Source organism: Mandrillus leucophaeus, unplaced genomic scaffold (genome assembly GCF_000951045.1).
Source record: "Mandrillus leucophaeus isolate KB7577 unplaced genomic scaffold, Mleu.le_1.0 Scaffold436, whole genome shotgun sequence".
NCBI classification, from domain to species: domain Eukaryota; kingdom Metazoa; phylum Chordata; class Mammalia; order Primates; family Cercopithecidae; genus Mandrillus; species Mandrillus leucophaeus.
The window spans coordinates 534,346-557,975 of record NW_012104654.1 but is presented as its reverse complement, the minus strand read 5'-3'; the positions used below and the strand labels follow the sequence as shown (position 1 = coordinate 557,975).

The window sequence follows — 23,630 nt, the reverse complement described above, 5'->3', positions numbered from 1 at the left end:
GCTAAAACTTGGAATTTGAAGGGAAAAAAATCAGTAAGCTAAGAGACAACTAGTGCTCATAAACTAGGAATAACAAATCTATCTTTAGAAAAAATATATATACACTTACACAGACTTACCTGTCACAATTAGAAATAGTCACAAACGAACAAAACTGGAAATGACTGATGAAAACAAATGCTGGTAACAAGGACTATATGTTACAAGAAAGGCCTCTTTGATTTTACCTATCTCTAAGACTTAAAGGAAGGATTATTAAATTCATCCTTTCTATTAGTACATTTAAGGACACCAAAGTTACAGCCAATGTATAATGTTAAAAAATGCATTTGGGATGATTTTCAGAAAACTACCATTTGTCAAGGAGGAATTTCCCATAAATGCATGCATGGAGCTGGCCCTGAAAGAGGAACGTTTCTTCTGTATATAACCCAGTCAACAGATCCAAGGGGAAATTTTACAGGACAAAGTTCTTGTCTCTAAATATTTTTATCCCTGTTATGGTCTTTGTTTTCTAACACACAAGGAGAAACAAAATCTCTTTTCTAGTATTTCTAGCTTCCCCTGTGCTAACCAGCTTCACAGTCCATAGTGATGAGTTGTGAGTTGGAAGATCAAAGTCTGGTCAAAGCCCCTGAATCCAGGAGAAAGAACACTCATGTCATCTTCAACACAAGGTGTGAACTATGAACCTGCTTCCCTCTTAATGCTATTTTGGTGCCTGGGTCTCCCAATTCCAGTACGTAAGAGGAGCACCCATTTGTTTTAACCAATGGAACTAAAGAAAAACTTGTCTGATATTCACAATAAGCCCATGATTTGGGGTGGCTGAGTAAAAGATATCTAGTGATTCCTGAAGATACTAATAATTCATCCTGGGCCACTTTGAATTGTTACCACCACCAGAGTAGATAGAAAAGACTGTGTAAAGGGTTATGTCTGCCATTCTTAAATATTCTTTTTCTAATTAGAGAGAGAAGAAAAAAATCATGATAATATTTTAATCTACAGATTAGCAATCTTAGGAAGCAGTGTCCCATGGAGAACTGACAGCTATTCTGAGGATATGGATCAAGTACAGAGCACCCTAAATCAAAGCATCAGGAGAACTGTATTTTTGTGACAGCTTAATGGGCAAGTGGCACACAATATATTTATTTACACCCTGGCTACTTTTAAGACCAACCCACCAGGTGATTTGCAGCTGTTCACTTATGGTTATACAGGTTTGGATTAAATATTTTTTCATTCTTAATGCTCCTTGCTTCCAAATATTTATGTAGACTTCAATTTTGAATTATTAACCTATTTTACAGGAAAAATAGGAAGGCAGTATGCTAAATACCTCCTTTTTAAAAAGTTAAGCTGCAGCCTCCTATGTCATTCTAAATGCATGAAGAAAACATTAGTAGTTATCATTTTTATCACCTTTAAAAGGTGCTATAACTGTTGATAATTTCTAGTTATATATGTAAGTTTATTTGACTGGCACAGATTAACTTTATTACAAGAATCCTAAGAAAACACACACATAAAAGTATCTTTGCCAATAAATGGTTAAAAAAAATGTCTGTATTTTAAAATTACTTTTACAAAGTGGAGGAGCAATGGAAGTGTTGGGACTCTTGCCTTAATTGTGAAGATATCGGAAGCACACCCAGTGTTATGTTATGCCCCACATTGTTCCAGACAGGAGAAGGTTCTACAGGACAAAAGAAAACCACAGGACACAAGCAATATCCAAGTCACACCACAAGGTGCACTACCACAGGAAACACGGTCAACAGGACGAGACATGGGGTCAGGTACAGGCATCGCCTCACACACCAGGCACCACACAGAAACACTCTGAAACTGGCAAGGATGCTTACTCTATTCCCCACCCTGTGCCTCCAAAAATCACCCCCAGGGCCAGAATGGTGCCCGCCACGGCCCCTATTAGCCTGCTTGTGGCCATATTCACTGTGTGGAGGGAAAACGGAGATTTTTTTACAAAGGAAATTACACACTAATTTCACTAACATACAAAATAATCTATTCAGGACATGCTTTGAAAGTTGGCTAAATATTGAATTTTTTTTGCTATAAGATTTGAAATTAAGATCTACATACACATTGAAGATATTTGAGGATAACTGTGAATTTACCTTCAAACTCCGCACATCCTAATTTTAAAAAACATAATTATCTTATACATATTTATAAACACACAAATAATTCAATCTGTTATAGTTCCTACCAGATGTGAGGTAAAATTAAAAAGTAAATTGCATAACAGCAAATCTGTATTTTAATTACAAAAGTAATAAGCCAGTGGTAATTGTTTATAAAATTCTCAAACTGTAAAATATGCCTAAGAAGCTACATCTTTTCAAAATTCAGAATATATCATTCAGTTTTGTGAAGATCCTTAGAAATTCAAGACAGAATAGCTTTAAAAGTAAATACATGTTTACCTGGGAAGTTATTGAAAAGTATATTTCCAATAAGTCTGCAATGTTTGGATTTCTGTCATAGTATTTGGACATTTTGTTTTTTGTTTAGTAGTAGTTTCAAGTGGATAAACTATGCTGTGATAGAAAGTTAGGGTCTCTGGGAAACCATATTAATTGCTTCAGACCACCAAGTGGTAGATGACTACCAGAGTGAGACTCTGAATAACTTTATGTCACTGCTTCTGTGTACAGCTTTCCTATCCTGGAAAATGGGCATGGAATGAGTGGGGGTCCCCAAGGTTCCCCCTTCAAAGGCAAAATGAAGTTTGGTGTTAAAGTTGGAAGACACATTGTTTGCAGTTGTACGTCTGTGCCTGTGTGCACACAAGTGTGTGGACATACATACACTTTATCTCGTATTTCTATAGAAATCAAATTCAGATCACCTTTTCCATGAAAACAGAGATTGGCTTCAACAAGGCTGCCCTTCACGTGTATTGTGTGCTCTGAGACAGTGAAACAAAACAAAGATCCACGACTCAAAGCCACCATTTTTTAAGGCTTACAATTGGGCTCACTGACATTTTCAGTTAAATATTCTCCCAGAGGGAGAGAGAGAATCTTGGATTTCTAACCCTGTTAAGCAACTGTATACTGCTTCATCTTATCACAAGATAATAATGTAAGGGAGAAATTCTAGTTTTACCGTTGACTAAGCACAACCTGGATTCTTAAAAAAACAAACAAACAAAAAAGATGGGGACACAACAGAGAACAGAAAAGTCCCCTGAGAGTGTTGAAGGCTAAGGGAAGAAGACCAACACTGAAGGTGGCAGCAATGTTTCCCCACTATGACAATATGTTAGAACTCAAAATCACCTGAACTACTCTGATTTTCAAGTTATGGAGGCAAATACTGGGATTGAAAGGTATTCCAAATATGAAGCCTCATTTTTAAAAAGACCTTAGAAAACCCTTGCTTTCAGAATACTAAAAATACATATTTTATAACTTTTTTTTTGAGATGGAGTCTTGCTCTGTCACCCAGGCTGGAGTGCAGTGGCACGATCTCAGCTCACTGCATCACTGCAATCTCTGCCTCCTGGGTTCAAGCAATTCTTCTGCCTCAGCCTCCCAAGCAGCTGGGACTACAGGTGCACCCCGCCACGCCTGGCTAATTTTTGTATTTTTAGAGACAGGGTTTCACCACATTGGCCAGGCTGGTCTCAAACTCCTGACCTCGTGGTCTGCCCGCCTCGGCCTCCCAAAATGCTGGGATTACAGGTGTGAGCCACTGTGCCTGGCCATAACTTTTTTTTTTTTTTGCTTAAGTTTTAGGCATTGGTTCTCAGAGCTGCAATACATGACAGTCCTATGACTTCTGCAATTTTTATATAAGCCACGTATGCTAAATAATAGAAAAAAACCCTCTCCCATAAACTGTGATACTAAATGAATGTTAATTTTTTAGAAATTGTAAGAACTATATGAAAGATAAATAAAAATAATTTAAAAAGGCTTTTGTCTTTGCTATGGATATAATTTCTCACTGCAGAAACAAGACAAAATCATGTAGGTTTTAGAAATACAACCAGAGGAACAAGACATTTCTACAGAGGCTTCAAATGGATGTTCAAGATGAACAGATATAGTCTGTAATCTCCAATGAGAAAGAATAATTATCTCTACATTCTTAACTGATAAGTACTCTTAACGCTAAAGCAAGATAAAAGTGGGGAAAAAAGCTTTCTCAAAAGCATCCCTACCCTCCCTGTTCTCTCTCCCTTCCACTACTTTGAGTTACACAGTATCCTGCAAATACATGTAAAGTGCCATTTGATTCTTTGTCACTGTACTGAACATGGTTATCTCTTAAAGATGTGAAGATTTTCTTTTTGTCTATCCTGCTTTGCTTTTGTTCTCTTCCTTTAGAGAGCGCTGAACTTTGTTGTGGCAAGTAGGAACTTGTGCATCACCTCGACATAAATTAACTGAGTAGCTCACGGGTGGGTGGATTTTTACAGGGGACATATTTGAAAATGAAGGTTGCAGCTACTTTTCATAGCTACAAAGAATTTATCATCTCATGGAAAAAAATTCTACTTCTATACTAATTTATCTATTCTGTAATTTATTCATTAATTCACTCATTCATTACCTACTATCTTTTTTGTTGTTGTTGTTCAAGGAACTATGCTGGACACATGATGATATATCTTATTTTCCTTCTCATCCTACCAAACCTGGAGATGGAACTCTTACAGCTTCTAGCTGACAACACAATCCTTGTATTATGAACTTAACTTTGCTCCCTAACTCTTTGATATACTTACTTTTCAGTATAACGTGTTTGTGGAATCTGTTTATTACCTAGCAGAATGTTTTCATTTTTGTTTACTTGCTTATTTCCATTACTTGTTGGTTTATTTTTAGTCTTGGTCCCTGCTATCTAGGTTTACTTGTGCTAAAACATAGAATTTTTGGTAAGTATAAAATATCAAAAACTATAAATTTTATCCTTTTCTTAAGATTTTCTACTTTATATGTAGAATTCCTTTATAGACAAGTCATGCTTCAGACATTTTGAAAATGCGCTGTTTTGAAATTGAGTGGGTTTTTTCTCCCTTATTTTTAGAGAGTTTCTCAAATAAGAAGGTGCATTATTTTCCCACGTGATTCCAAAGGGGGTTAAAATCCTGTATCTTTTAATACTTCATAGGCAGGAGGCATCAGAGTCATCATTTGTATTCCATGGACGAAAGTTCTTTCTTCAGGGATTTATTATTCCACTACAATTCAAGACTAGAAAAGTAAATACTAAATAAACTCTTTATGTACTAGTGTATAATATTGGTATGTAGCTCCGTATTTCAATACATTATACGTACAATCAGATCTCCTTACTCTTTTCCAAAAAAGAAAAAAACAAGTTCATTTGTAGACACATGGACAAATGTCTAAAAGGTTGCAAAATAAATAATTTCATGTAAGGATATATTTCAGTTTATGCTGTCAATGAAAATAGTTTTTCTGAACTGAAACAAAATAAATTCACAGGTATTAAAAAATTTTTAAACTTAATATATCCTTGGGTTATTGATAAGGCCATTGTTATTTGAAAAAAAAATCCAAGTAGCACATAATTATACATAAGCATAATCATATATGATAAGGATAACTTCTCATATCTAATCATCTAAATTATAAAATCAAAGATTTGTGCACTGACAAAGATAGTCACCAAAAGGATATATTGCAAAAGGTAAATGTAAACACTAAATACTCCTCAAGGTTAATACTTTAGAAAGCAAGATTTCAAAACTATTGTTTTAAAAATACTAAATGCTAATAATACAATACTTCCTTTCTTATCTAATTCCATAAAAAGCACCATTGACAAGTAATGGATCAGCTAATAAGCCTGATTACTACCTAGTTACTGTTTCGTTTTCTACTAGCTATTATGCTATAAGAACTAGTAGAATAACTTAACATTCAGCTTTTTTGTTTGTTTGTTTGTTTTTGAGAAGGGTCTTACTCTCTTGCTCAGGCTGGAGTGCAGTGGTGTGATCTTGGCTCACTGCAACCTCTGCCTCATGGGATTAGGTGATCCTCCCTCTTCAGCCTCCCAAGTACCTAGGACTACAGGCACATGCCACCACACCGAGCTAATTTTTTAATTTTTTTGTATAGATGGGGTTTTTCCATGTTTCTCAGGCTGGTCTGGAATTCCTGGGCTCAAGCAATTCGCCCACCTCAGCCTCCTTAAAGTGTTGTGATCGGGATCACAGGCATGAGCCACTGTGCCTAGCCTCATTATTCAACTTCAAAACAGGAGTGTGAAATAACAGAAAAAAGCATTTGGCTCAAGATAAGGTGATTATGCTATATTCTTGGCTCTGCCACTCACTCACTGTTAACCCTGAAAACTTAGTTTTTTATTTGTAAAACAAGGGGTCTAGACTGAATTGTTTCTAAGGCCCTTTTTATCTCTGATTTGATGAGTGTGGTTGTGATAAAAAGGTCTGACCAAAGCTTCCCAGGAATAATATCTCTGCCCACACATACCACTGAAAACATCAGCTATGTCCCAGTTTCTCTTCCTTCTTACAATGGTGATGTAAACTATCACACGAGAAAATATCCACCGTATTCTACAGTAAGCACCTTGAGAAGGTGTCTATATACAGACAACAATTAGGGTACTTGATGTGGATCTCCCTGTAACAGGAGAGAATTCTAGGTCTTTTAAACAGAGTTAAAATACATTCTGTCCTTGTAGAACAAAGCAAAATAATTTTCTATAATGATTTCAGTGGAAATAAGTTGAGAGAAGGACTAGGCTTTAAAAATATAAAAAATTAAAAATAAAATTAAGACAGGGTTTTTGTATGTGAAATAAACAACAATGTAGAAAAAATAAAGTAACGTGACAAAAATTCTTTTAAAAAAATCCTTGCTCACATGGGTTGTGCTTTGAGATCCTATTTCTTGTCTTTCAATAGTTTGGTTTGAGAAGTTGGCGTGAATCATCTAGCAGGCCTTAAATTATGGGTCCACAGCGGACAACTGGAGCAAGTACAGGGTGACTACAGTGGCAATGCTTTCAGGTATGCTTTCAGTCCCCACACAGGAGAGGTTGAATTTCCTATTCTTCCAGGAACTTACAGTTAAAATAAATACCCAAAACACGTCAGTTCATTTCTGACATTCTCAAATCAATGAAGATGGAGTCATAATATTCGCCTTCATTTTTACTAATTTGGTCTTGATCCAAAGGGCAGTCGGGTACAATTTATCTTTTATGTCCATGTTCATGATTTTTTAAAAGGCCATATTTTCATTATGCTTCTTGAATTTTTTTCTCTATATAATGGAAGCACATTGAAATTAAATAAAACTAAGTATTTTTAATACTCTTACTGCACCTATACAGAAAACCTTCATCTATGGATATGATTGGCCACTGTGGGTGGTGCCCATTATAAACGGCAAGCATTTGGGGAGGGCCCAAACACTGTGCTCAATCAGGCAGGCGCCAATCAAACCAGTTGGATCATGAGAAAAAAGACACAACATGCAGTTTTTTGTTTTTGTTTTTGTTTTCTGAGACAGTGTCTCACTCTGTTGCCCAGGCTGGAGGGCAGTGGCGTGATCTCGGCTCACCACAAGCTCCGCCTCCTGGGTTCACACCATTCTCCTGCCTCAGGCTCCCAAGTAGCTGGGACTACAGGCGCCCGCCACCTTGCCCGGCTAATTTTTTGTAGTTTTAGTAGAGACAGGGTTTCACTGTGTTAGCTAGGATGCTCTCGATCTCCTGACCTCATGATCTGCCTGCCTCGGCCTCCCAAAGTGCTGGGATTACAGGTGTGAGCCACCGCGCCCAGTCACAATATGCAGTTTTTGAGAAAAATCTTAGTGTCCCACACACTGCTGAGCCTACAGTCAATAAAACACTGATTGTTTTAATAACTTGAGTCCATTACCTATTACTCTTCAGCAAGGCAACAAAACAAATGAATATGGACAAACTGAAAAGCGGCACTAGCATGTCGCATCTCATTTCCTTTACATATTTTGAAAGAGTGTAATATTTATGAAGTGTCTGTATGCCAAGCATATGTTATCTTTTAAATAGTAGTCAATAAATATTTGCTAACTGAATAAAAAGAAAAGCACATAATTTATCACTTGGAATCTTCTTTTAACCTGACAATCAAAAACAAAACAATATAATCTACAACAAAGTTTTTTAGTTTCTGTTTTACCAGTAGATTAATAGAGTTTTTAAAAGAGGTTAAAAAGATACAGATAGCTATTATAGATAAAAGCTATTATTTACTTGTACTAAAATTGCTTGATTTTTCTGGAAATCTAAACATTCGTAAAAATAACTAGGTCATTTATTTCATTTAATGACTTATTTTCAATTTAATAAAAATTATTAGAGATTCATAAGGTTTTTAATAATTTTAGAACCAATGAATACCTTTACAATGACTACACTGTCTTCATTAAGAATGGAAAAAGAAAACATGCAACAGGAAAGCAGCATACCAGAATGCTTATCTCTTTTTTCTTTTTTTGAGATGGAATCTCGCTCTGTTACCCAGGCTGGAGTACAATGGCACGATCTTGGCTCACTGTAACCTCCCCGTCCTGGGTTCAAGCAATTCTCCTACCTCAGCCTCCCGAGTAGCTGGGATTACAGGCATGCACCACCACGCCCAGCTAATCTTTGTATTTTTACTAGAGATGGGGTTTCACCATGTTGGCCAGGCTGGTCTCAAACTCCTGACCCCAGGTGATCCACCTGCCTGGGCCTCCCAAAGTGCTGGGATAACAGGTGTAAGCCACCCTGCCTGGCCTCTTTGGGGGGGATGAGTAGGGGACTCAATGTCTCACTCTGTCACCCAGGCTGAAGTATAGTGGCACAATCTTGGCTCACTGCAACCTCTACCTTCTGGGTTCAAGCTCAATTCTCACGCCTCAGCTTCCCAAGTAGCTGGGATTATAGGTACGTGCCATCATTACCGGCTAATTTTTGTGTTTTCAGTAGAGACGGGGTTTCACCATGTTGGCCAGGCTGGTCTCAAACTCCTGACCTTAGGTGATCCACCTGCCCTCGGCCTCCCAAAGTCCTGGGATTACAGGCATGAACCACTGCGCCAGGCCCAATAATGCTTATCTTGAGCACCTCTGAGTTTTAATATTTTCTGTATTTTCAAATTTTTCTTCAGTAAGTTATGTATTCCTTGAAGGATCAAAAAAGTTGTTTTTTTTGTTTGTTTGTTTTTTTTTTAAAGATAGTGTGGGATGCTACCACATTAAATGGAGAGAGCAAAGCAAAACAAAACAAAAGGCAGCTATGAGTACTCTTTCTCTAGAACGTGGCTTTCTTTACTGAATGCCTCCAAAGATTTTTAGGCATGGGTGGGTGAAGGAACAGGGAATAGATATTATAGAACTAGACAATTAATAATCCTGTACCCTACTTAAAGAAAAAAGGCAGAGTCTAAGTAAATTTAGCTCTTAGACTCTTTGAGGCATCTTTATACATCACTTGAGGAAACAGCATCTAGATCTTAAAAAAAAAAATCACAGACACACTGTGGAGAGAAAATCTGGAAAGAATGAACCTTGGCTCCTCTTGTTACAGCTTAAATCTTCTCTAAATCTAACTTCAGAAGGTGGATCCAAGAATTTTTTGTTCTAGTTTTAAAGTAACAAAAGACTAAGTGTAAAAGTGGAATACGTTCCCTTTTAGAAATAGAAGGAAGAGAACAGAAATAGACTGTGAGGGTGTGATTATGATTCTTACAGAATTTTAATATCATGGGCATATTAAGCAAATGCATAAAATGTGTTTTAACACACCCACTATTACTGAACAATTCACATGCGTCTGAATCAGCCTAAATCTCTTCAGGAATTGAGGACTACAGAGTTTTATCTGCATCTGAAATCATCTTTTCCCACATAAACGATACTGACGTTCAGAGAGTTTCAATAAATTTTCATCCAAAACTAAGCGGATCAAAATGGTACTAATCCTATATGCATTTTCCAACCCGTCAGAGAAAAGCATGGCAGTTACGTACAAAAAAAACTGTTAGCAGTACCATGATAAAGAAGCTGATGTACAATGTCATCCCTGTATATAAAAACTGGTTCTAGTATTTCCTTGGCTTCTTAGGTACAATGTAACAGATGCTGTAGTAAGCCTGTTTGTGACTGATGGTTTTTCTAGATCTTTGAAAATTGTATGAGGGGTTGGGAATCAGGAGAATAATGAAAAATGATTACCATACTCCTGATAACACAGACTACATTATAAGATTATGTAAGAGGCCGGGCACGGTAGCTCACACCTGTAATCCCAGCTGAGGTGGGTGGATCACGAGGTCATGAGTTCAAGATCAGCCTGGCCAAGATGGTAAAACCCTGTCTCCACTAAAAATACAAAAATTAGCCAGGTGCAGTGGCAGGTGTCTGTAATCCCAGCTACTCAGGAGGCTGAGGCAGGAGAATGGCTTGAACCTGGGCGGCAAGAGGTTGCAGTGAGCCAAGATCACACCACTGTATTCCAGCCTGGGCAACAGAGCGAGACTTTGTCTCCCAAAAAAAAAAAAAAAAAAAAAAGATGATGTAAGAGGGGCGGGCGCAGTGGTTCACACCTATAATCCCAGCACTTTGAGAGGCCAAGGCGGAAGGATCACTTGAGGCCAGGAGTTCAAGACCAGCCTGGGCAACATAGCAACACACTGTCTCTACAAAAAATAAAAAAATTAGCCGGGCATGGTGGCAGGATTCTTGGGCCTTACAGTTTGAGGCTTCAGTGAGCCATGATTGTGCCACTGCACTCTTACCTGGGTGACAGAGCAAGATCCTGTCAAAAAAAAAAAAAGATGATATAATGGATGGGCAGAGAACAAGAGTCTGAGATCAGGCACTTGGGACTTGGGTCCTGGTCCCAGCCTTGTCTCTCACTACCTCGGTGACTACAGTAAGTGACCTGACCTCAGGGTCTGGGCCTTCTCATCTGCAAAAATAGAGAGTGGTCCTAAGTGGCCCCTGAGTCTCTTTCTAATCCCCAAATTCTAATTTATCTCCTCTTAATGACTGATTAAAACAAAGGTCCAGATCTTTCACATTTTCTTTGAAGAATGAAAGTTCTGTGAAGAATTCCAACTCCTTCCTAGTCAAAAGAGTGTTCAAAAAGAGCTTGGAAGGTGACAACTTCCTTCTGGGGAGATTCCGACACTGAAAAGTAACCAGAGTCTCATGTCAGCCAAAAAGATTTGATCTATTAGAAAAATGGCATAGCTTAGACAAACTACAAAATAATTTGTGACTATGGAAAGAGAAAAAGGTTGAAAGAGAAAAAGAATACTGTATTAAAGAAAATGTGTATATTTACTTCTTTCCAGTCTCAGTTCCGGACTAAGAAGTAATTCAAACACATTTTAAAAATATGATATAACAGAATCCTTAATTCTGCAGTAACATAAATTATATACTTCAAAGGCAAAAAGAGATATCCTTATGTGTCTCCTCTTAAGTCGATGAGAATGTTATATTGATGCATTGGAACAGTGTCGATGAATTCAGTATTCCATGAATTGAAACCGAAATCACACAAACCCTTGGGTCCTTCATCTTTGGGGGGGTGAAGGTTCCTGACTGGATCCCGGATACTGCAATCTGTCCCTGCCCAGGTGAAATCACAAATGCAGGTGGCTTCATTACTACACACCTGTGAAGAAAAAGGAACAGATACAGCATTTTCACTGTATTTTGTAGAATAATGGTGACAGATGTAAAAGAGACATGGGGGCAGGGAGGAAGCTTTAAAAGCTATTTGGAATTTCTTTTTAAAGTTTCCCATGGTTGTGATCACTAGACATGAAGTAATAATGCATAGATCATATTGTGTAACATTTTTTCCATTAATTAAAGAAAAAGATTAAAAGGAAGAAATTCTTCAATTACTTATTATTATTCTCAAATTAAATTGAATTATTCATGTTATTCTTAAACTGAATCATGATATTACTTAAGTATACAAATGTCTGATAAGATACTTTTTCCTACTTTGTTCAGAAGTAGCTGTTTCTAGGAACACACTTTAAAAACATATATACTTCATTCAATAAATTAATAGATAGTGGGCTCAAAAGCATTGCTGGAGATAAAAGGCCAGGAGACATAAATCACCAATGCCTTGTATGACCTCACTATCACCATGTCCAACACCAAACTCACTTGGCGGCACTTTCCCTGCCCAACAAGCATTCCCCCCGACCCCATCCCAACACCCCTAGACCCTGGTAACCCTCTTTTCTCAGTCAGCCAAGCTGAGGACCCCAGAGTGATCTTTGTCTCCTCCCTCTTTCTCCAGGGACCCGCCAGCATGCTGGAATGGAACTGTAATCTAGATGAAATAAATAACAATCAGCAAACTAGACACAGGAATGTTTAAACCCTTATCTCCCTGAGAAATACATTCAGGGACAGATTACTAGAGATGATAAAATCAAACAAGGAAGCTTTTTAATCTGAAATATTCTAATGCCATGATTGCGATTAACAAGGCTGAATGTGGCCTTTTCGTCGTTGTTGTTGTTACTGTTGTTGAGATGGAGTCTTGCTCTGTCGCCCAGGCTGGAGTGCAGTGGCTTGATCTCGGCTCACTGCAACCTTCGCCTCCCGGGTTCAAGCGATTCTTCTGCCTCAGCCTCCCCAGTAGCTGGGACTACAGGGGCCCACCACCACATCCAGCTATTTTTTGTATTTTTAGTGGAGATGGTGTTTCACCATGTTGGCTAGGAGAATGGCTGAAAGTCCAGCCACTGTGACCATGCCAGACCATGAAGGTTCCACCTGTCACATTGATACCTACTTACCCCATGGCCCGAACAGACTTTACCCTTGGAATCAAGTGGACAGCTGCTCATATTTAGGGCTTGAATTTGTAGGCACTTCCGATCTAAACACATCATAGACGGGCCACATGGTGTTCCATCTTCTACATAGCCCACATCCGTATCATCATCTAAAACTATATGAGCACCACTAAAACAAGAAAGATATCCATATAACCATTCGCACCACACTTAGAAATATAACATCAACACGAATGAGACTTGCTCTTCATGAAACTGAAGAGGCTGTCAGTGGATGTGGATTTCTCCTAGCATTTTCTTACTCCTCTTCTTCTTCCCCTTTCCCTACCTTTCCTTAATAAAAGAGCATGAAAAAGAAACTCATTATCATTATTAGAAAACACATCAACAAGAAAAATGTCATTTGCACAAAGTATATTCTAAATCTTCACTTGTTTTCAAGACCCAACATTAAGACTAAAGGAGAAGTATCTGTATGAGAACAAAAGAAGCAAATATATTAGTAGCTCTCTAAGGCTTTCAGATGTAGCATAGTAAAAAAAAAAAAAGCAGATGATGAACAAAAACAGCAAATAAAAAATATTTTGAAAAATATTATTCTTACTTCAGAAGATCTGACTATCCATAATTGAAAAAAGTAAACAAACCAGTTTTTTCCTATTGATATTTACAGACATGCCTAGCGTAATGATGGGGATAACACTCTAAGAAATGTGTCATTAGTCAATTTCGTCTTTGTGCAAATGTCATAGAATGAGCTTACACAAACTTGGATGGTATAGCCTACTATACACTGACACTGCTAGATGGTCTAGTCTATTGCTGCTGGGCTAAACTCCTGTATAGTATGTTACTGTACTGCATACTGTGGACAATTATAAAACAATGGTAAGTACTTGCCTATCTAAACATATGTAAATATAGAAAAGGGGCAGTATGACTTTTCTATGTTTAGATATGTTTAGATAGGCAAGTACTTACCATTGTGTAAAAAATCTCAGTCAATGGCAGACCACATATATGACAGTGGTTTCATAAGATTATTTCATGTGTTTTAGTGCTTACTTCTAAAATTTCAAAGTTGGGAATAATTTGAATTTGAATGATAATGCTATAGTCACTAACAGAATATCTTGCTGAATATTTAACAAATATGCTAGTTTAGTATATACAACAATATAATTTAACAAGGCTATTTTATCTAAAGGCATGAAAACACACATTCAAATAAAGCTTGTATACGTCAAAGTAACTAGCTTTAGAGACTACAAATTTATTCCAGGAGGGCTCTCACTATCTGAGACCCTGTTAGAATTGTCTTCAGAGCCATTTAAAAGCCAGGAAAGAAGTAACCATTTGACCGAGACAGCATTATCCAATTTAGTACCCAATCAATTTCCTAAAATTACTTTTGGATCATCCCAAATCTTGTATTATCTCACTTAAGGTGAAGCTATGGTACTCTAAGGATACTAAAAGTTTGCAGACGCTGAAGGCAATTCTGTAGGGGGAAGGCCAAAAGTGTTTTAGCAACAACATTGAGTAAGAAACTAGTATCTTAGAATTATGACTACTTTGAAGGAAACAATACCTATTTGGAATATAATATGACTCCCTGGATAAACAAAAATAAGCCTCGTATCTACATGCCTTGTACTCACAGACAACTGGATATCAAATGTTTGCTTATAGGTTACCTACTATTTTAATAAATATTTTCTATATGTGATTAGGTATTTGTTAAGCCATCTTCCAAACCAGACATAAACTACATAAACTGTAGCTTAAATTCTTTTTCTTTTCAGTCATAAAAAAAAAAAAACCACACACACAGTGTTCAAATAGTGACATACTCTAATGCTTAAAACTTTAATAATGGGTTAGAATGAACACCATAATTCTGCTCTTAAATTATGATGACAAAGAAGGGTATATTACTACTAACTAGTATAACTTTGAGCAAATGTAAGCTGCAAGTCAATATACAACTTTGTTTTTTTTTAAGTGACTGTCAACATGAAAGGTGATAATAAAATCTAAGTTAACTTTCCTCTTGTAAAAACTAGAAAAATCTTTGATTTCTGATTTTTTTGAAATTTGATTTTCTGAAATTTGTAATTCTCATGGCTTATGAGGTCTTCCAACATTTAATATGTTACCTGCAGTCAATCACCCGGCCTTGATGGTAGAAGGAAGTTGGAATGATCTCACCCTGAAGTTGACCAATACGTGGAGCTCGAGTAAGATTGGTACAGAGTAAGAATCCACAGAACACATCACTGAACATGTGTAAAGAAAACAAACAGACCAGACAAGAGGAATCAAGCTTAAAAAATCCAAACGATTCGGTCCACATTTATTCAAATTTTTAAAATATTCTCTTTCTTTCTAAACAAAAACATTTGATCATATATCATTGGTAGGTGATAACCCCCTCCTTCTTTGCTAAGAGGATCACAGTTTTGTTTGGAACAGCAAAGTGCCCAGCCCTGAAAGATGGATCATGACTGCTGTCTCATCTATTCTTGGTACTCTCATTCGCGACACCCACTTTCCTATCCATTCCCCCTTCTCCTCTTCTTAGAGTTGAAAGTGGCCCCTGGGCTGTGAAGACGTGAGTAAAAGCTGGCTAGGGAGTGACTGGGAGGATTTTGTTTTTGGGATAAAAGGTTAGAGACTGACAAGGAGAAGACCTCTTGCTCCTATCCCTACTTCCTAGCTTTGAATGTGTAGCTTTTGCATCCTCTTCACAATCATGAGTTCACAAAGCATAAGGACAAAAAGCCAACACGCTAAGGGTTGCAGGATGGAGGGGCAGAAATTATCTGGGTCTTTGGTGACCTTGTTAAATTCATGCACCATAAGGACCTCTACCTCCAGTCTGTTAAGTAAACAATGACTCCTAAAAAATGGGCAAAGAATTAAAGTGGCACGTCACAAAAAAAGGAAATTCATGTACAATAAATGTACAAAAATGTGCTAAATTCCACTTGTAATCTGGGGAAATGCAAATTAAAACCATGCTAATATATCAGGTCATACCCACCAGAACAGATAAAAGCAAAAAGTCTGATAATACCAAGTGTTGGTGAAATATGGCATAACAAAATTCTTATATACATAATACTGATGGTAGAATTTACTAGTTCAGCCATTTTAGAAAACAGTCTGACATCATTTGGTAACACTGATAACATCCCCTATGACTTAGGAAATTTTCTACTTATGTACAGGCCTTACAGAAAGAGGTACAAATGTGCACTAGGTTACATATACAAGAATATTCATAGCAGCATGATGCCTAATAGCCAAAAAATGAAAACAATCTAAATGTTCATCAACACAGAATGGAGAACTAAAGGATAGTATATCCATTTATTTGTACATTTATAAAAGTGAAATAAATAAATAATAAAAATGAACAACAGAGAGCTATACACACCACAGAAAACTCTTAAAATGCTGGACTTGAGAAACTGATAAACAAAATACAAAATAACACATGAAGCATTAGGGATGAAAACTTAGGCAGTAAAACTCTAAAGAAAAGTCAGGATGAAGGTATCTGCACTATTTCTGGGATGATGCTGCAATGTTCTATTTCTTGACCCACGTAGGAGTGACATGGGAGTTCACTTCATAATTATTTGGTAAAACGTATATTTATGTGTTGTTTATTTTTATGTTTATACATTTAACAATTTTTTAAAAACAAAGATGAGGTCTCACTATGTTGTCCAGACTGGTCTTGAACTCCTGGACTCAAGCGATCTACTCGCTTCGGCTACCCTAAGTGCTGGGATTACAAGCAGGAGCCATCGTGTCTGGCCATATATTTCACATTTTTTTCAAGTTTCAAACACATTAATTTCCCTTACCTTATTGGGGATTGGGTATTCTATTACCAGATACTAAAAAGCTATCTTTTACAATAATCTAATCCAATGCCTCTCAAACTTTTTGAGGTCATGAAACAGAGAGATAATCAGATTCTCTAGGACATGGAGTGAATGAATAAAGCTAATCAAATTCAAGGTGTCCAATCCCATGGATTTTGACTACTTCAGGCTCCCCTTGCTCCTATTCCCTGACACCTCAAGGACTGAGGATCAACATCTTGGAACATCTGTGCTTCACTCATGAGACATCAGATAAGAAGCTCTGTTCTCTATTATTTTGGTTTAATTTTTTTAAAATTATAGTCAAAGATTTGTTGCCTACTATGGCCTCATTCATCATCAAAGACTACATGGAATTGCAAAGTTTTGTAAAATATAACAGAGATCATTAACTGAGAATAAAGCTTCCCTTAAATTCTTGCTCTGCTTCAAAATTAGGAGAATTTTCATTGCTTTAGAAGGGATGATTTCATTGTTCCACAGTAATTGAATTAACCTTAATAACCTAATTAATGAGAATTCTAACTTTCCTCAACTAATCAAAGAAATATCAGGCTGGGCATGGTGGCTCAAGCCTGTAATCCCAGCACTGAGAGGCTGAGGAGGGTGGATCACTTGAGGTCAGTTTGAGACCAGCCTGGCCAACATGGTGAAACCCCATCTCTACTAAAAATACAAAAAGTAGCCAGGCGTGGTGGCAGGTGCCTGTAATCCCAGCTACTAAGGAGGCTGAGGCATGAGAATCATTTGAACCCAGGAGGAGGAGGTTGCAGTGAGCTGAGATCATGCCATTGCACTCCAGCCTGGGCGATAGAGCAAGACTCAGTCTCAATTAAAAAAAAAAAAAAAAGACAGACAGAAAGAAATATCAATGTGCTCTGAAAGTATCTCATTTCCTGAGTAAAGATGCCTTTAATATGTACTAACTAGATGCTTTTTGGAAAGGAAAAAAAATCTCTGGTGTAAATATTAGATATCTGAATAAATCAAATGTTACTACACTTGTGAAATGATAAAAAAAAAAAGTAAGATTTCACTTTCGTCGCAAAAATATATATGGTCTACATAGTTTGCTTTTAAACTACATGTATACTACTACGTTCATAGGCCATATATTCTAGTAAAAGTAGAAAATTAAAAGCTAGTATTAATTTGTAATGCTCTGGCAAAGTATCTCGTCAGAACAAAAATGAAGTAAAATATGGCACCTGAGAAATTTTCTGAATTCTGTGGAAATGGCATGACTCTGTAGCATAGTAACAGCTTAATCTATAGCCATTTGCCTCTAGATATAATAATATCTATTAAAAACAAATACTTTAAATTTTGGAATAGGTGAACACTTAGAAAAAAATCATTAGCATTTATTTTGTGCTCATTTTGCACTTGCATAATAAGGGGTTCCAAGTCCAGTGATGATGCCCTCAGAGCTGACCACTCACTGTTTGCTGCACTGAATCCACCGGTCTCCATCCTTCCCGCAGTTTCCCTTCTCAGTGCCTTCTGTATTCAGTTTTTCATAGCAGAACTTGTCAGACCCTGCAGCCTCTTTTGGACATAGGCAAGAGAAGAAAATTAATTTTCATTTTCTTTGTTATCCATAACCAGTAATGTGCCAGTAAGTGTTTAACACCTGATTCTCCAGGACAAGGAAAAAGAACATCCTGATTTGTAGCATTTGCAAGTTTCCATGGCATAAATTCCCCATGGCTGATTTCACACTCAATGTGATGTCCATGGGCTTGCAAAATTCCTAAAAATTTAACAATTGGCTCTTGCAAGCTAATACGAAAAAGTTCCAACACAACACTGGTTTTAGCCTGAGACACAAATTTCTCTCCAATGCTTGTTGGTGAGTTTGAGGATGGAAGGTGCGAATGACTATCAGCAGGAATTGGTGAAGTGACACACAGGCAACTAACATTCTTAATCTTGTTTTATATCAATATTAGGAAATTAATTACAAAGTTGTAGCCCATTGAGGTTTTATGTTGGCACCTGAGTTTTGATAATTAAACCTTTCAAAATACAAATGTCTCCATTATCTTTTCTCTGTCAAAACTAAAGCACTGAATGTAAATCAGTCAAAGAAATGATATTTGCCAAACTCTAAAATCACTCGTGCCGGAGCCCTGTTCTCCTTTTGTGTGCTTTCTTTTCCTTTGGGGTGAACCCAGCCTTGGCTAGAAAGGCAGACTCATTTCTCATTCTTCCCCCTGTCTGGCCCTCATGAACTGATATTATTAGAGAGGCAATGTAAATGTCAGGAAGAGGATATGCGCATGAACTTTTAGGGAATGTACTAAGAATCATGGCCATGTACCTGTCTGCATCTCAGGAAGTACATGCATCTCTTCACTTTGAAGTGAGACAGTAAATGACAAAATTTAAAAAATAAGTCTGGTATTTTCCCGGGGTAAAAACCAGAAAGCTAACTTGTGTGTGTTAATGGAAAAAAGGGGGTCAAATGTTAAAACCAAGGTACAAAATAAATCACACAAGTGGCTGGATAATCACACTGTACTCAACCCAATCTTTGCAAATGAATGCAACACCCCTTCTCTGAGAGCCACAGCCACTAAATGACACTGCTCAGTTCTGACAAGTGCCCAACTTAAGCAGTTGTTTTCTATAGTTTTTGTGACTAAGATTCACAGTTCTCTTTATTCTCATCCTTTCTAGATTTTTTTTTAAAACATCACTCCAAGCTGTGCATCTCAGCAAGACTGGCAGAGAAGAACACTACAAGAGAAAATGGTATGTGTAACCACCAAGCAAGGAGATGCGACCTACTTGTTCCCCAGATGTACTGACACTGGTTGTCTCTGGTCTTGCACTCGCCATTGTAGCAGCGGCCCTGGGGACAGGAGCACACATGTGAGGCACACACAGTCAGTTTGTTTTCCCCAACATTTTTACTACAATGTCTCCTTCTGGTTCACTTGGATAAAGTTTTTTCATTTCATACTCTAATATTTTTATAGTGACCAATAAGAATCACAAACATCTTCAGAATAACAGTTAAAAATTTAAAACTCTAAACAGAACTCATTGTACAGCTCTCTAAATGTAAACTAAACATCTAAAATTTGAAATTTTACAGTAAACAAAAACTGGTATATTTCTGTGAGAGAACCAAAATGATTCTTAGGTTCTTTTGTGTATGGATGGTTAGAAAACATCAAATCTGCATTTGACATCATGATACTTACCTGTAAGTTATAATATGGCTTCAGGGAACAAACAAACTCATGACAGAGTGTCATATTTTCTTTCCCACACCAGGCAGGTTGAAATTACTGAAAAATTGTCACAACTCAATAAATGAGACTCCCAGTTCTTCAGCCATTACATTCTTTTTTTTTTTTTTTTTCTCTCTTAATCTGGGCAATTTGTCACCAGAGGTAAATATATTTAATATTTGGCATCACATGAAGCAACTCTAAATTAGAATCCCACTATAATCATTTACTTGAGTAAAATTCCCTTCGAAGTTATATTAATATTGATCAAAAAAGGAAAAAAACTTTCCAACGAATCCTTTTTAAATTACACTTAAAATTTATAGCCCAGCATACCTGATTTTGATTGCATGCATATCCGTCTTGCTTATGAAGATTTGGTGGGCACTGCAAAATATTATCTTTTTAGTTAATATTCAGCATGCTAGGTACCATCAGATAATGTGTATACTATATATAATGCAAGCATGGTGGATATACATAACTAGAAACATTGAGAAAAACACATGCAACTCTTTAGATTATTAATCCCATTATTTATGCTATTATTGGTAAAATAAGTAAATAAGGGCCACATAGTGCATACATTTTATGTTTCTTCTGTTTATGGTGAGGTGGACCAGAATAACAAGTCACATTCACTTGCCTACAGAGTTAAAAGTAGAAGAGATTAAAATGGACAATGAAGGAAATGAATCAGCTTGGTACATAGGAAGGGACACATTCAAGAAACTAATTTACAAGAACTTGCTCAGCTCTCTGAAAATGTCAAATCTGCATTTGACATCATGACATTTTACCTATAGGCTACTTTAGTGAAACAGAAGAAATTGCCTTTCAACGCAAAGTAAGTGCTATATCTCCATTATATTAATAGTTCTGACCTCTTCAAACTACAGACATGTTACTAGAACAGTCTGTGATGTGATGGTTATTTCTTTTTATAGGTCTATGTATCAAATCATTTTTAAAAGAAATACTTCATTTCCCCCCAAAGTTACTCTCTGTACATTTTATTGACCACATTTAAGAGAATGTAAAAAGGTCTGCTACAGTGTTTAAAACAAATACAAAAAGAAAAAAATATGCAGGCATGGCAAATAAATAAGAAACAGCAGTATGCACCGAGGTCCTCCCTCAGTCTTCACCTTCTCAGTAAATGATGTTTCATCCTTCCAATTGTTCAAGCCAAAGGCCATAATCATCTTCTATTCCTCTCCTCTCTCACTCTCCCTCCATTTAGTCTGTCCATAAATCCTGCTAGTTCTATCTTCAAAATATAATGCCAATCTGACCCCTTTTCTCCACCCCTACTGCTCATACCCTGTCCAAGGCACCACCATCTCTCACCTGGATTACTGTAATAGCCTTCCACCTGAGTCCCTTGCTTCTACCCTAGTCACCTTAGAGTTTACATTGCTATCAGAGTGATCTCTTTAAAAAGGTAAATACCAAATCACATCGATCTTCTGTTTCCCAACTTACTCAACAACCTTACAAGCTCAACATGATTTGCTCCTACACTCTCTCATCCTGTCATCTCTGTGACATCATTTTCTGCTCACTCATGGCTGATGTGACTCCATGTGGACACGCCAGGCATGCTGCCACCCACAGCCTTTGCCTTTGCTTTCCCGTTGTCACTCCAGATTTCTGCATGGCTCATTCCCTCACCTTTGTTAGAGCTTTGTTCAAATATCATCATCCCAAAGAGGTCTTCGTAGAACCCATGCTCTTCAAAGCTGCAGCCCCTCCCATGCTGGCACTCTCTGGGGCTGTGCCAATTTAGGATAAGGGCTTTAAGGGCTTCTTTTTTTTTATTATTAGAGAAGTCTACAAGTTTTTTTCTTTGTTTTTTTTTTTTCTTCTCCAAAGCACTTATCACCAACTGACAATTCATGTTTTACTTACTTGTTTGTTCATTGTTGCCCCATCATAATATGAGCTCCATGCAGGCAGGATTCTATGTTTTGTTTCCTACTGCTGCCCTATTACCTACACCACCACCAGGCATGTGGCAGGTGTGCAAGTACTGTTAACTGCCAGAGAATATAAACGCATGGCCCAATAACCAGATACGACTATGTTATTCTATGCTGCACATATTGAGCCACTTACCAAGTTCACCACAGAAAGATAACAGAACTGATTTAGCATTCCTAAGAAGCAGTAATTTCCTAACAAACATTCCAAGGCAAATGCTTTGGTTCTACACCTTTCTAAAGAATAACTGACTCTCATACAAGTTTCATTCGCCACAGCTTTTCAATCTGGTGAGTATTCAAGGGATCAGCACTAAAAAGCAGAAATATACAACTACACAAAAACAGAAATCCCTGTGGTTTCTTTCATCCATCCAGAGTCACTCAGAATGCAATCACTATCTCATTAATCAACTATCATTAATTATTCACTCACTCTAAAACTAATGCAACCAGTGATACGGATCATGGTGGACAGGAGGCAGGACTAGATTGCAGCTCTGGACAGAGCAGCATGCGGAGGCCTGCAGTGTGAACTTTAGCTCCAGATCGACTGCAAGAACAAACCAGCAATCCCAAGAGGACCTACAGACCCTCTGAAGGAAGCAGACTGCTCCTGCAGGACCCAGGAGACATCCAAATACTGTGAGTGCCCCAACTGCGGAAGGGGGAACACACATCCCCACTGGAGAAGCTGAAGGTCTGTTTGCAGGAGAAGTTTCTGACTTTACCTAGAGCTGAGTCAAATTAGAGAGCCGAGCCAAATACAGAGGTAGAGGAAGCAGCAGAAAGGCTCGGGAGTTCACTAGGTCCCCGAGCAGCCCATTCTTGCCAGACACCACAGGGATCCATCGGGAGGGTGGCCAGAGGAGCAGGAGTAAAACTCCACAGGGAGAAGGAATTCTCTAGCTGAACTTTGTAACAATTTGAACTGGGCGAGATGCCTCCTGGCCATCACTCCGGGGAGGGCACCAATTGGGTGTGCAGACTTCATAGGTCGGGGAAGAACTAAAGCCCTTTTTTCTTGAAGCTGGGACCAGCCGGTGGGGGCAGGACTAGGCGTGTCTGAGCTCAGACTCTCCTTGGGCGGGTCTTGCTGTGGTTGCTGTGGGGGATGGGGGTGAGATTCCCAGATCCCTACCTAGGAGGATTATGGCTGCCTCTGCTGAGTCATGCAGGTTGTCAGGAAAGTGGGGGAAAGCCAGCAGTCACAGGCCTCATGCAGCTCCCACACAAACTGAAGAGGTGATTATAGTGGAAGACAAAGGGTATATAATCTTGGGAGTTTTAGGGCCCTGCCCACCGCCGATCCCTCTCCACACTACTACAGCTGATGCTTTCCGGAAAGCGTGACCTTGTGGCAGGAGGCCAACAAGCACAAAAATAGATCATTAGACCACTAAAGCTAAGGACCCTCATGGAGTCCATTGCACCCTCTGCCACCTCCACTGGAACAGGCGCTGGTATCCACAGCTGAGAGACTCGTAGATGGTTTACATCACAGAACTCTGTGCAGACAACCCCTAGTACCAGCCAGGAGCTGCGTAGACTCACTGGGTGGCTAGACCCAGAAGAGAGAGAACAATCACTGCGATTCAGCTCACAGGAAGCCATATCCATAGGAAAGGAGGGGACAGTACTATGTCAAGGGAACACCCGTGGGACA

At 38.0% G+C, this 23,630-nt stretch overlaps 1 protein-coding gene across 1 annotated transcript in view; it reads right to left on the bottom strand.

Moving 5' to 3' along the window:
- The window catches only part of ADAM23 (ADAM metallopeptidase domain 23), a gene marked incomplete at its 5' end in the record, with an annotated part of 173,423 nt that overhangs the window by 13,389 nt on the left and 136,404 nt on the right, over positions 1 to 23,630 (bottom strand). The window contains 6 exons of the mRNA XM_011993918.1: positions 11,580 to 11,691; positions 12,842 to 13,010; positions 15,001 to 15,120; positions 18,183 to 18,288; positions 19,534 to 19,597; positions 20,319 to 20,369. Coding sequence (XP_011849308.1) covers positions 11,580 to 11,691; positions 12,842 to 13,010; positions 15,001 to 15,120; positions 18,183 to 18,288; positions 19,534 to 19,597; positions 20,319 to 20,369 — 622 coding nt within the window. The remainder of the gene's footprint in view (positions 1 to 11,579; positions 11,692 to 12,841; positions 13,011 to 15,000; positions 15,121 to 18,182; positions 18,289 to 19,533; positions 19,598 to 20,318; positions 20,370 to 23,630) is intronic.